At 30.1% G+C, this 14,409-nt stretch overlaps 1 protein-coding gene and 2 non-coding genes across 7 annotated transcripts; 1 reads left to right on the forward strand and 2 right to left on the reverse strand.

Moving 5' to 3' along the window:
- Nucleotides 1–915: 915 nt before the first annotated feature.
- Nucleotides 916–5,542, reverse strand: LOC101250564 (fluoride export protein 1). 5 transcript variants are annotated; one of them, XM_004250284.5, is made up of 7 exons: nucleotides 5,236–5,542; nucleotides 3,582–3,973; nucleotides 3,409–3,486; nucleotides 2,970–3,068; nucleotides 2,107–2,299; nucleotides 1,547–1,965; nucleotides 916–1,452 (listed from the first exon to the last, which is right to left on the reverse strand). In XM_004250284.5, the coding sequence occupies exons 2-7, from the start codon at nucleotides 3,936–3,938 to the stop codon at nucleotides 1,234–1,236; spliced, it is 1,365 nt and encodes a 454-aa protein (XP_004250332.1). In that variant the 5' UTR covers nucleotides 3,939–3,973; nucleotides 5,236–5,542; the 3' UTR covers nucleotides 916–1,233. The 5 variants fall into 5 exon arrangements, with proteins under 5 accessions (XP_004250332.1, XP_010312783.1, XP_069147319.1 ...); XM_010314481.4 differs by having other exon boundaries at nucleotides 3,582–3,961; nucleotides 5,236–5,535; XM_069291218.1 differs by lacking the exon at nucleotides 5,236–5,542 and adding an exon at nucleotides 4,878–5,035.
- A 6,865-nt stretch (nucleotides 5,543–12,407) lies between these two features.
- TRNAR-UCU (transfer RNA arginine (anticodon UCU)) lies at nucleotides 12,408–12,480 on the forward strand. The gene has a single exon. It is a non-coding gene; the product is annotated as a tRNA-Arg (tRNA).
- Nucleotides 12,481–13,446: 966 nt separating this feature from the next.
- On the reverse strand, nucleotides 13,447–13,541 carry TRNAY-GUA (transfer RNA tyrosine (anticodon GUA)). Its single transcript has 2 exons — nucleotides 13,505–13,541; nucleotides 13,447–13,482 (listed from the first exon to the last, which is right to left on the reverse strand). It is a non-coding gene; the product is annotated as a tRNA-Tyr (tRNA).
- Nucleotides 13,542–14,409: the final 868 nt, after the last annotated feature.

The raw sequence follows: 14,409 nt of genomic DNA on the forward strand, positions 1-14,409 counted from the left end.
AGAGAAAAGAAAAAACAAATTCATCTCAATATAATGTCCATTGATGATTATTAGAATTTTTTAGATTTGATTTTGAATGGTCATGTTATCAGATTCTTTTGCTAATAACACCTCTAAGTTAATCGGGTGGTCAATATTGATGGTGTTGCATTTTTAATAATTTATTTTCTAAATCTCAATAGTAAAAAAAAATTACTATTTCATTAAATTTTCAAGTTCCACTAATTTGAGAGATCAAAATTGTAAGTTAATGAAAAGTTATATATACCTAGTCATATCATATCATGATCAAATCACACACAACGGGGAACTTTTACGTATAGCTATTTAAAAATAGCTTAATTACTCTCCATAGCTATAGTTTGATAATTACAATCCGTAGCTACATGTTATATGAAGAAGAAGAGAAAAAGAATGAGAGAAAGGTGAATTGTATAGGTATATTGGTTAGATAATTGTATATTATACATATGTATTTGCATATATGACAAGAGAGATTAGGAGAGGGAATAGAGAGGCGAGAGAGGGAGGAGGGAGGAGAGAGGAGAGAGAGCAGAGAGTGAGAAAGAGGTAAATTCTATATGTATATAATTGTAATTATACATATGCATTTGTATATATGGCAAGCGAGTTTGGGAGAGGAAAGAGAGAGGCGACCGAGATTGAGTAAGGGAGAAGAGAGGCGAGTGAGAGAGGGCAGAGAGTGGAAGAGGTGAATTGTATATGTATATAGATTAAATAATTGTATATTATACATATATATTTGTATATCCTAGCTAATTATACATATACAATGACTAATTATAGAAACTCGAAATCAGCCCACGTAATTAATGAATAATGTTAGTCGTGAGTGATAATTATAGCAAACTTATGATGAGTAATTAAATAGTATAAATTTACTTAACCACATAATTTTCCCAACTGATAAAAATGATATTTATCAAAAAGAAAATATGAATTAGAAAGTACAAAAATAGCCCATTTTAAAAGAATCACTATAAATGTCAAGGTCAATTGAGCTACAATGAAGTTACAACAATTTGTTAATACAACTTGACAAGTTACCTCCTTAATATGTGCACTTAATAAATTAATTCATTACCTCAAAATTTTCATTTCCAATTTGCAATATTCTCTTGCATCTCTTGTTGTTTCTTTGGAGCTTGGCAACAACAACTATATACATATATATATATATATATCAACGATTGATCGTGTATATTTGATACTCTAGTTGAAATTTTCAACCCAGACAGGCACAAAGTATATAAGTGTCCCCAGGACGAATGATATAAGCGTTGTACACAAAGCGTACACATATGCTCTCCATGGATACTTGCTTCCTCTCATTGCATGGAATTCAGCAATGAAAGTGGAAACTGTACTTAAACAACCCAATAGACCAAACTGGATACCAGAAGCAACAGTATCACATGTCTCTGTGTTGACCTAAACAATAGAAAATACACATACAATTAACCTTAATATACAGTAAGATTATGACATGAAGCCTTTATGTTAAAAGAAATATAAGTAAACTTACTGCTTTCTTCAAGGTCGCAAGTGCTGCCATGACACAAGCTGCAGATACATTGGCAATCAAAGTACCGAAGGGCACCCATTTGAGCTGGCCTGATTTTCCTAAGCCACGTCCATTTAGTCGTGCTAAGAACCATCTGATCCACACACCAAATGGACCAACTATGCAGGCCAGCCACAACTGTGCTTTTGGGCTGCTGCTGCTGAATTCATGTACCTCCAGTCCTATGCTCATACCCCATAGCGATGCTAGAATGAGTAGGAGAAAGAGTATAACAATTAAATGGCGCTTACAGCTATCTACTCTCCAATGGTAGTCTGTGCCTGAGTTGGATGAATTCATATTGGCTCTTCTGTAGAGCCAATTGACACCTTTCGCAGTCTCAATTCCAAATATGATTGAGTAGGCAACAAGAAATAAACCTACGAGAATTGTAGCATAACAATAGCAAGTTAAAAAAAAAAAGGACATGATGGCTCCTCTGAAAAAACAAGCAAGATATAAAAAGGAAAAAAAATAATTTATGACGTTATATCAACACCAGCACAAAAAATAGCATATACCTAGAAGATAGCCAAGAACTACAAAAACCCACTGCCCTTCAACACTAAGCTCGAGCATCTTTTGGTTCCAACCACTGAAAGTAGTAAGGCTTCCTAGAAAACCAGTTGACAATCCAATTGCTAATTGACTTGAAATTCTGGAAATGTCCTCTTTAAAGACCATACCAAACCAACCCATCAAGAACGAACCGACCTTTAGCAGGTAAAAATAAATTGTATGAGGTCAAATAACAAAATACAATTGGCAGAAATGAGTTACAAAGAGACATATGAAAATGCCAAAGGCGCATGTTCTTGGTTGAGGATATATCAAGTTAAGACCTTGCTGATCAAGAATGTAGAGAAGTATAAACAAACAAATGATTGCAATTACATATGAATATATTCTAGAGCGGAATAACCATGTTGTCCATTCAACAAGCATGATAACCCTATAAACCTTACCAATATTCCAATATATTCGGCAAGGTGTAAATAAACATCAGGTTCGTATGATATGTTACAGTTCATTCTATTCTAGAGCAGAATATGTTTAATAATATCTTCTAAAGTAAGAGCAACTACATCAAATATTCAACATATTGTGAGAATTCCTTCAACTTGCACTCATCGAATGAATTTTTTTCTTGACTCCTTCAAATAACAATATTTCTTTGCTTAAGAGAAGTCAGAACAATATGATAAACAGGAAAATTAAATTGATATTGCTACTATACACAAACAGGCAGTATATATTTGATCTCTTGTAACCTGGATAAATTTCCATGTTTTTAACTAAATCCCGCCCATTGGCATATTCATATATTTTGCTTGTTGCATGAAGCAGATAAACAAGTACAGAAGAGAAAAAAAGAATGCTATACCATGTTAGAAGGCAGGTCCAGATACATATAACTATGATCACTTGTGGCACCAACTATTCCTGGTCCGAATAATTTTTGGAGACCATACCTCAGCAAAACCTGCAGACTATTACGTAATCAGATCCCTGTAAAGTTGCACTATCTTCTGGTGCTATTTTCGCCAAATAAGTACAAAGTTGAATTCTGGTATTCTAGAAAAAAACACAAAGATATAATCATACAGCAAGCGAACACAAGAAAAGGTACAAATGGACTTTCTAACAAGCCAATCACCAAAAAAAATTGATGGTCCTATACGACAGCATATATAGCTCTGGACATTGACAAAATACCATACTTCCCCTTCTATTTGGGAAGGCAAAAATGTACTATGCAAAGTAAAGGCATCGATGACCATTAAATATTTACTGGACTCGAAATAAAACACATTGTACATTACCCCCAATATACCAAATACAGCTAGAAACAAGAGGCATGAAGTATACTCCAAAACCCATGGCACCTCTGTTTTTTCATCCTGCATGAAGATCACGGCTTGTCAGAACAAATGTTACTGGAGAAGAAAGATTGGAATACATAGAATAAGCTTACAGGCAATTTAACCATACTCACATTCTCTTTATGATCGGGTTGAGAGATCAATTTTATCGGGGATACTGGAGTAACACTACTCATAGCATTGGACCCCAACATCGTGTCCTCTGAAATGGGAACAACCACTCTATGTTCTGGTGCATTTTCACCGATTAATCTTAGCCTGCCACTCCCACTGTACCTATTGCTTTGAAGCTCACGATCCCCGATATCTCCTGCTTCTGATACAGATTCATTTTCATCATCATCGTCATTCAGATGTTTAGGAAGAGAAAGTGATAAACTCAACGAACGCCTCCTGAGAGAAGAACTGGCACTGCTTGTGCGAGATGATCCGAATTTTCTAAGCTCAGAATCCTTATTCTCACAATCCATGATCCTTCACCAGAACTTCATTCCTATTGAAGAAGCTAAAAACTTTTATGTTTAGTCAACTGACAAGGTAAACTAATGATGCATATTATTGCATTAACAAATGATTCATAGCCAACTACTCCATGTGTGGAAGCTTACAAATAGCATGAAACAAGTGATGCTACCTACTTAAAATATTCGTGTGATGTCAAACTATGAAATAAAGTAATATATCCGTAGCCATGACAATACAACCACTCAAAATATCAGGAGAAAAACACTTAATCATCAAGACAATTGGAAACTTGAGTAAAACTGCTGAAAGCTTCTTCTAATTTTGGAAAAACTCCATTCACATTTCTATTCAGATCTTCTATCATGAAAAGTCGTCTAGATATTTCGTTTTGCTTAATAAATTCATCATAAATAAAAAGGGACCAACATAAACTTGATTCAAATCACTTTCTGCATATTGTTCTCAACAAATCAATAAATAAACAAGAGGAGAGCAACAACTTCATAGATCAACTCCCATTGAAAAACAGGAAACTTGTGCAGTAACAATTTAATAAAGAACAGTTTACTCCTCCTCCAACAACAACAACATACCCAGTGAAAGTGTACACATACCTTACCACTACCTCGAGGTAGAGAGGCTATTTCCGAAAGACTCTCAAGAGTAAGAAAACAGTGAGGAAAGAACATAGTAACTAACAAGGGAAGCAGTGCAAATCCTATAGTGCGATAATCGGAACACAATATCAAACACGATAAATATCAAAAGCAAGAACTACAATCCAAGAAGCAAGATAATGCACTATTAACTTGGAAGTTCAACCTTGACTTCTTCCTAAAGGACATTTTCAACTTAGCTATTGTCAAAAAAGATGTCTTGTAATACATAATACATGTGCAATAATTCTCCCAGATGTTATTAAACGTGAGTTTGATTCCACCTACCTCTAACAACTACTATGACAAAACTTGATTGAAATACATAGTAATTACTTCATTATTTGAACATCAACCATAAATCATTACAAAATCAATGATTTAGGCATGGACCCGTTTGTTTAGGAGCAAAGAAAACAATGGTTATGTACAAATTAAGTGGACCCAATGACAAATTGCATGGTTGGTAACTTTTTAAGCAAAGGCAAAAAGTGAAGAAAAATCTTGTCAAAGTTCTACAGCCAATTGCATCCCCACATAATATTATAAAGTAATTAATTTATGATCTCCACTAACGGAACAACCTGCGGAATAGAAAACAATAAAGTGAATTTAACCATTTTCATTAATAAATCTAAGTTCATACCTTGAATCGAACAAGTATGAGTATATAGAGATGCAATTATTTTGAAAAGGAGAAAAAAAAAATCCAAACCCAAAAACCCTGTTTGAAGAGATTTTGGGAGGATGAAATTATTATTTTATTGTTACGTTTTTGACCTTTTTGGGAAATGGGGAAGGATGAGATATGGAGCATTGATGGTGGCTCTTGTGGTGATTGACAAAACGGCATTCATGTTAGCCTCTGCTTTTTATTTATTTTGATTTTGATAAGAGAGAAGTGATTGCGACAAAAAGAGAAGACTTTAGAAAATTGACACTTTTTTTGGCTTGATTTTTTCTTCAAAAACAATAGTATACTCCTCAAATATAATCAACGCTAAAATAGGACCTAAATTATAATTGAACTAGTGAACTTAGCCGCGCTTTGTGCAATAAAAAATTATTCGTTAAATCTGTTAAATAATTAATTTTTTGAATAGTTGATTATTAAATATATTTCTAAAGATTCTTTATAGTCTTTAATCTAAATATATCAAATTTTAAGTCTTAATTAAGTTTATTATTAGTGCTTAAATTTTATATCTTTTGTAATTTGAAATTGCTTAAAAATTTTTGAAATTATAAAAAAAAATCCTAAATTTATCCTCTTTATTTTAATAAGAAAAGTAAATTTAATGTAATAAGTTGAACTCTTTATGAAATTTAAATTTAATTTAATAATATAATAAGTTTAATGTAAATATAGTTTTTTTCTAATATTTATTCTTTTCCTTCAAAAGTATTATACTTTTACTATTTTTTTTTTCTATCTTTCACTAAATCTTAGATTATGAAATGTTTGTAAATCATTTTCTATCTTGACTAATTTTACTACGATTATAATATACTGCCTATTATTTATATAAAAATGAATAGATTGAAAGATAAATAGTCTCAATTACGTAAATAATATAAAGTATTCAAATAAATTAAACCCAAATTATATATATGTATTAACTAAAATACAACTTTAAACTTACCTATATTTTAGTTACATTTTCTAAATTATTCTAAAAGGTAAACATAAATAAAAATTGTGAAATTTCCTAATCCTCAAAATTGATTTCATTATTCAAAATAAAATATATACAATGTTTCAACCATTAAAAAAACCTTAAAAGATAATAAACGAAACGATTCAAGTCTTCAAAGTTAAAATTAATACACCTGAAATTTCAATAATATTATTTAGTGTAGGTATAAATTATAATTAGATAAATTAATCAAAGAATCCTTGTTGGAGTACCAAAGGAAATTAAAATAAATTAAAATTAAACAAATAAACAAAATAATCTTTGTAGGAATACCAAAGAAAATTATCCTAGCCTCTAATTATTCAATTTGTACACACTCTCAATGTTCACTACACCATTTGAAGATTAATGGACATAAACATTAATGTAGGGTTCCTTTTCCTTGTGAGTTTATGAAAGTTAAACTTAACTATTGTCATATGTTCATCTTGTCTTCCATTATAAATAATAAAGATTATTTAAAAAAAATACGCAAAATAATAAGTACACTAAAATCATCAATAATGAGGAAAAAAGCAATAAAAAAAAAGAACAAAAAAAAATATTGTAAATAAAAGACATCAAACAAACTGAAATAAAAAGAGTAACATGAGTGAAATATTGTACTCATCAAAATTGAATTTGAATTTTCAAAATTGTCATATACTCGTCTACTCGTCCATGCTGTTGAGTGTTAACAATAGAAGTTAGTCACAAAGAATATATATATATAAAATTAGACATAATCAAAGTGATGTATCTTGGTAACTCAAATTAGATATTGTTCTCATTGAATTTGAATTTCCAAAATTGTCAAATGCTCATCTTATCTTCCACATTGTAAAAGTTAGTAACAAATAAACTATATATTATAAAATTAGAAATAACCAAAGTGATGTACTTTAGTATAAATATGATAAAGAAAGGGAAAATAAAATAAAAAATTCTTGCATTTGTGAAGATGACATGATTTTAGTATTTATAGTAATCCATAAATTCTTAACTATTGAATAAATAAATTAAAAGAGTAATGGAGTAATCAATACCTACAATTGTAACTTATATTGGTCATTAGTGTCTTAATTATAATTTAGTAATACTTTTAAGAAGGAATAGGGAAAGATTTAAATATTTAAAGGGATAAATTGTAACTTATGTATACCTAAAATAATAAAGGTATTAATGGAGGAATTTAAAGAGAAATAATGAATAGAGGATATTTATTTAATTCAACTAATATATCAAGATAAAATTAAGAGAAAAAAAAGCTTTAAAAAAAGATAAAATATATAAATTCTAATGCTGGCCTATGAGAGGTGCCACATCAGCACTTTCATATCCAGATTTATATATATATATATAGATTTGTGGTGACACACTGCACACATATATTTTAAGGGTTGTCCAATACGATGTATTATGAGAAATAATCTACGTATTATATATGATATTATTTATATTTGTAGAATTTTGAGTATGTGAATTACATTGTGTTATATAACGTATAACTATTAATTTATTTTATTTTTTTGGTCAAATTATTGTTGGCCCCATGGCCATTTTATTAATTGACAAGTAAAATAAGTTATAATAAGCCACATAAAAGGCTATAAAATATCCGATCCAACCCAGTCTATCTCTCTATCTACGTTTAGGAAAGTACCCCTGCTTGTTCGATGAAAGTTTTTACGTGCTAATGTATATTAGCAAGAGCTTTGTTAATTATTTTTGTTACGCCCCTTCTCTTTCAGATTAAGAACTTGATTCTAACCTGTCATTTGATTTTATTTGTTTTATTTCTATCCTGATGGATGACATCTGTGTTTTGTTAATATTAATGATGCATTTTATGTTGTTGGTGATTCCGCTAACTCTCTTGAATTTCCTTTTGTCTATGCTAATGATTATTAGATTATCTAAATAATTCGTAATTTGATTGTCCTCCATGTGCAACATTTTGTTGTTGTACATCTCTCATTCATGATTTCTGCAATTTTTCATAGTACTCTCCATGTCTGTTGAATAATGTTTTTTAGAGTGAGTGAATCAGATTCAATAACCATGTTCTGCATACTCTTTTTTGCACTAAACTTTAAAGTCTCCTGTATTGCTCTTGCCTTCATTTTTATATTCGTAGCAATACCAATTCTTTTCGATTGTGCATAAATGAGGCCTCCAGTTCTGTTTCTTATCCAGAAACCATGCGCACTCTCTCCTGAATTTCCTTTTCTCCCACCATCTATATTACTTCTTCCGTTTCACAAAGAATTATTTAGTTTAACTTGGCACGGAGTTTAAGAAAATGATGAAGACTTTTGATCACGTGGTCCTAAATTAAAGTTATATTAAATGTACAAAATTGCTCTTTAATATTGTAGCCTTAAACATGCCACGTGGAAAATTATAACCAAAAAAAGAAAAAGATCATTCTTTTTTAACCAAAAATAAAACTAAAAAGGAAAGGAGATCATTCTTTTTTAAACGGAGGGAGTGTAATTTAATTGATCTTACTCCGATAAATTTTGTTGTACAATTTGGTAGTAAATCCTTGGCTAATAAGATCCTATTATTTTCACTATTTCATGTCAAGATTTTGTAGTTGTTTTGAACTCTGAATTGTTAATCATTACTTTAATTAAATGCTCTTTTCCACTTGTTGTACGAACCCTTCAAAGATGAACTGACCTTTATGTTTGATATGGTTCCTTCTCTTCCACAAATTCCATATTATGAGAGTTGAAGTATCTCTAAAAATATATTTGAGTTTTGTAGGAGCTTTCACATACCACCAACTCTTGATCATCTGCATCAAAATTCTTCCTTCTGTGTCCAAACCTGAATATGAAGCAAAATGCTTTCAAAGTTTTTGGGCAATGGAAAATGTTAGAAAAAAATGTAAAAATTGTTTTCATTTGTTGTATCTCACAACACTAACATTTGGAGACAATGTTAATTTGTATTCTTGTTAGATTGTCATCTGTGACAATCCCTCTTTTCACGCCCTTTATAAAAAGAAATTAATCTCAAGTTTTTTGCTCAAATCATATCATATGTTTTTCCCTTCTCCATTTTCTTTCTCACTAATTCTAAGTTGATTTAACTGAAAAAGAACCCTTCTGAATATTCACCATAATTTAGCGAATAGAGTATCTAATACATCATATATCGATCTAAAATTCACTCCTCCCTTTGATTTTGGTAAACACACTGTTTTCCAAGAAATTCAGTGTTTCCCTTTTATTCCTCATATGTGGCAACTTTGTCATAATTTCATGAATCTAATTTATTCTGCCCTTAGGAGGATTCATTGTCGACATAAGATAAATAGGCATTGATCGTAAAACATGAGCTATAAAAACATACCTTCCCTTATAAGTCAAAAGATGATTCTTTCATCCCATCACTCTTTAGGCAACTTTCTTTATAAGCTCTTTAAAATATGATTTTTTCCCCTCCCGTTAGAAAAGTTAGGCATCCAAGATATGTAAAAGGAAAGACACTTTATGAGACTCCAGTAGTTCTTTTAATCCTCTGACAAACAAATTGAGAAACCCTTCTCATGCAAATATACATAGCCTCTGTTCAGGTTTACGAGCTGCCCTGACACGTGTTCATATATCCTCAAAATCTTCATCAATCTTTTCATTGACCTCATATCTCCTCAAAATCTTCATCATTCTTTTCATTGACTTCTTATGCCCCTGACAAAAAAAGGATTGTATCATATGCATAAGACAAATGATTAATCTCTCTACTCCATTAACGCATTTCAAATCTTTTGAATTTTGAATCCTCATTTAACATATTGAGACCTCTAACTAATACCTATGTTGTGTTGATGAACAAAGTGGAGAAAGGGGATGACCTCCCCTAGAGGATTAAAAAATCAAAAGATTGATCATTAATTAATATGGAGTATAAGTTATTAGATATCAATCTCCATACCATATCGATAATTCTCTCATCAAACCAAAATCTTCTCATAACTTGAATAAAAAATAGGAAAAATAACTTAAATACACAACTATAAGTTTAGTATTCTCTAATTTTTCCTTCTTTTTTTAAATATTACATAATTCTTTTTTTTTTTAAATTTTAGTAGAAGTTTAGAGATACATAGTCTTCTCTCTCTTATAACACACACTTCCCCATATCATGCCTATTTTTTTTCCACTAACACACTCAATCTTCCACTTTTTGAATTTTGAATTATTAATTTTAATTAAAAATGTTTCACAACATTTAATATGAAATTTTGAATTTCAAAATTCAAAAAATTTGAAATTTCTGAAAATTGGATGCTTGTGCTCATGTGATGCTTGGAAAAGACGTTTTCTCTCTCTCAATAAAGCCTGGGTTTGATTGTGACTTTGCCATGGGATTAGTACTTGTGCTTGATCAAATCCAAGTTGATGATTTTGCTAAAAATCGGGTCGATGCCGACCCAATTATCACAGACGATCCCAATTTTTCTTCTTAATTTTTCTCTATGTAAGAGTTTTAAATTATATATATTTGTTTATAGTTTTGAACTCTTTGGAAAATCACTCTGTTCCTTTTTGTCTTTAATGTTAAAAAAAGAAACCTACTACTCAATCTTAAATTATTCCCAATTTTTACCATAAATTTTTATCATGTATTAGTGATTAATTTCAATAACTGCGCCATCAAGTGTGCTTGCTGATACATTTTGAATCAGTGTGTATAGTGTTTTAGACGATGTATTGATACATAAAGTGTTTGCTGATACATTTTGAATCAGTGTGCTTGCTGATACATCTTGAATCCATCATGTGTGTATAGTGTTTTAGATGATGCATTGATACATTTTGAATCCATCAAGTGTGCTTGCTGATACATTTTGAATCAGTGTGTATAGAATTTTAGACGATGAATTGATACATGAATTTGTTGTGTAGTATAATATTTTCTATGTATCATGCGGTTTTGAAAATTTTATTCAAAATAGATGATATAATCTTTGATTTTCAAAATTTGAAATTAATATTCAATTACGTGCTAATTTAATGCTGATTAATGATCTGTTACCGTAAATTAAGCTATTTTAGTTAACAAGTTTAAATGTACCATTTTTTCCCATTTTTTTCTTAACAGTTTAAATTTACCATGTATCATTTACCATGTATCACTAGAGTCTAAAGTATCACGACACAAAAATTTTAAGGGATTTTTAGTAAATACTAAATTTGTCGGGACAAGGTGTAATTATTGAATTACAGTATGGAATTCCTTAAATTTTTACTAAAAAATATCCATAACACCATATCATACGCTTTAGTCATGTCCAACTTCGCCATAATATTATGGTAGTTTGTGTCTCTAATTATCTCTTGCCCTAGTAAAACATTTTCAACAATACTTTTTCCTTTCATAAAGCCTGTCTAATTCTTTGAGATAATATCAAGGAGAACGGAATTATTCTTTCATCCAATACCTTTGACAGAATCTTATTAGCAAAAGAGCTCAAGCTGATAGGTCTTAAATCTAAAAATTTACTGATATTCTCCTTCTTTGGAACTAAAACTACATTCATGTGAGAAATGTATTTTGTTATTTTACCACCATTAAAAGTCATCACCATCAACCATATATCATTCTTTATAATCTCCCAACATGTTTGAGAAAATTCTCCTCATGCCCACATACGCTCATTTTTAGAGGAGGGAACTCCCACATCCGTAGCTAAGAGGTTTTGAATTTGAGTCTCTTTAAATACAAAGTCGCCTTTTTTAAGGGCTGTTTTACACCCCCTCCCCCCCCCCCCCCCCCAACTCCCCTCATACACACACCTCACAATGTGAGACTTTTCCGAGCAAATTTAAATTTAATTGTGCTCTAATATAAATATTAAATATTGAAAAGAAAAAAAAAAGATAAATGAGTGTTCAAAGATAAGTAAATGAGTTATGAGTTAGCATTCCTACATCATAATGTTAAGCATGATAGTTCTTTCTTTTTGAATGTGTCAAAATATTTATTCTTGTCAATGGTATTGTAGTAGTGTCAGTTAATTCTTGCTAGTTTTGATTCTTTTGTGTTTTATTAATTTAATGTATTGCATCCTTCAAATAATTTTTAAGATTACGTAATAGATAAGTCTTTGTTAGATCAACATACAACAGCGCCCATGGCCTAATGGATAAGGCGCTTGACTTCTAATCAAGCGATTGTGGGTTCGAGTCCCACTGGGCGTGAACTTCTTTTGTCAATATATTTTTATATGACGTGAAAACGTTTTACAATATATCGTATTATTTTAACAAATACAATATTTGATAGGATTGTTATCATTTTTGTCGTTATAGAATGTCATACATCAATAAAAAACATTATTTAAGTTATTATCAGTAATTTATTTCTTTCTAAAAGCATTTTTAGTAGTGTTCGTAGATAGTTTATGTCAATAGTGATATATTATATGATAATAAAACAGAGGCTTATATGCATTTTTTTTTGAAGGGAAAAGATAAATATAACTCTTTTTCTTTCGTTTTAAGCAATGAAATATATAAAAGTATTTTTTAGGCAATGTCATGTTTCTGCAACCACCTTGAAAATGTATTGAAATGCAATTTGAAAATTGGTGTGAATTATATCGACGCTAGGAGAGATGCTATGTATATTATATTGTATGTAAAAAGTTTTAAAAACTTTAACAAATTATGAATTTTGAACTCATAATTAAAAAAAATAATGACTTAAATTGAAATAATCTAAATGTATACTATATTGTATGTAAAAAGTTCTAAAAACTTCAATAAATTATGAGAACTCACAATTAAAAAAAAAGAAGAATTAAATTGAAATAATCTAAATGTAAATGTCTTAAATTTTTGGAATCGAGAGATTTGGTAGTCTTGCAAATCTCATCCTAGGCTAGTTGAGAATGAAGTGCAACGTTTCTATTTATCCACATATATTACTTTGTCGAAAAATATAAACATGCATCTCTAGCTCCTAGCAAAACTTAAGATCTGCATACAATACGAGATTATACATATTGGTATTATGTAGGTAAGAAAAAAAATTTAAGATCAACATATGATACGAAATCATACATATTAACGTTGTGTAGATAAAAAAAAAAGCATAAAAAAAACAACAATTAAGACCTACTTACGATACGAGATTATATTTATTCGTGTTACAATAAAAAAAATTCCGACCTGCCGGATTCGAGCCAGCGACCTAAAGATTATCTGCCAGGCTTTTCACCAACTACAGTCTTCCGCTCTACCAACTGAGCTAAGGTCGGTTGTTGCTGTGTTAGTCAAACAATAATCTTTAATTATTAGTTTCTCTCTCTCGATGAGTAATCTTTATGAGTAGGCTAATAGTGTAAGCTATGTATATTCTATTTTCTCCGTTTTATAATAGTTTATTCACTTTATATTTTATATATTTTTTGAGTTGATGTAATCTAATTTAATTTTTTAAAAGTATAACATGACAATTAAAAGTGAATATAGAGAGTAATCAGAATGATTTTTTTTTTCTTCGTAAAAACATAAACGGCCTATCAATTATTTTTTTCAAAACCAGAAGGGACAATTTGGTCCTGAGTAAGCTAGATCTTTTTTTTTATTTTAAACCCTATTAACGTCGTTCAATTTTCTTTCTTTCTCGTTCCATGGTCAACGGAAATGTACAAAAAAAAATAATTAATACTGGTAATATTTGTTTGTTTCTTATTGTTTGGGTCACATAATTACGATGGTAAGTTGATAGCAAGTTATAACTAAATTAAGTTATAGTTATATTAACTAATTAACTTGTTTACATTTACTTATCCGTATAATTTTTCTTTAGAGGATCGTTGCAACGTGATAAAGTAACTTTATCGAATTTTCATAAAAACAATTTCAGCAATTAAAATTAATCTAAAAAATAGATTCACCAAACAGAAACTCTAGTGATTTTTCTATTGAGTTTTTAAGTATTACCACTAGTAAATTATTTTTTATAAATAAGTAATAAATTAGTCTTTTAAACGTGGAATTCGAAATCCAAAAAATAAAATATATTAATGATTGCTAGAACAAATAAATATAGCGTAATAGTGTAAAAATCAGTTACATCTAAGGGCATGTTCGGTCATGTGATATAGAATCATGATATGATAT

The sequence above is a fragment of the Solanum lycopersicum genome, chromosome 11, assembly GCF_036512215.1.
Source record: "Solanum lycopersicum chromosome 11, SLM_r2.1".
Taxonomy (NCBI): Eukaryota; Viridiplantae; Streptophyta; class Magnoliopsida; order Solanales; family Solanaceae; genus Solanum; species Solanum lycopersicum.

Bases quoted from the DNA above. Each gene is read 5' to 3' on its own strand.
- LOC101250564 (XM_004250284.5), bottom strand. From the start codon at position 3,938: ATGGATTGTGAGAATAAGGATTCTGAGCTTAGAAAATTCGGATCATCT. The intron at 3,069-3,408 runs GTAATGTACAAT...AATAGTCTGCAG, and splicing joins CTGTATTTGGTATATTGGGG to GTTTTGCTGAGGTATGGTCT. The intron at 2,300-2,969 runs GTATAGCATTCT...TACCTGCTAAAG, and splicing joins TGGACCTGCCTTCTAACATG to GTCGGTTCGTTCTTGATGGG.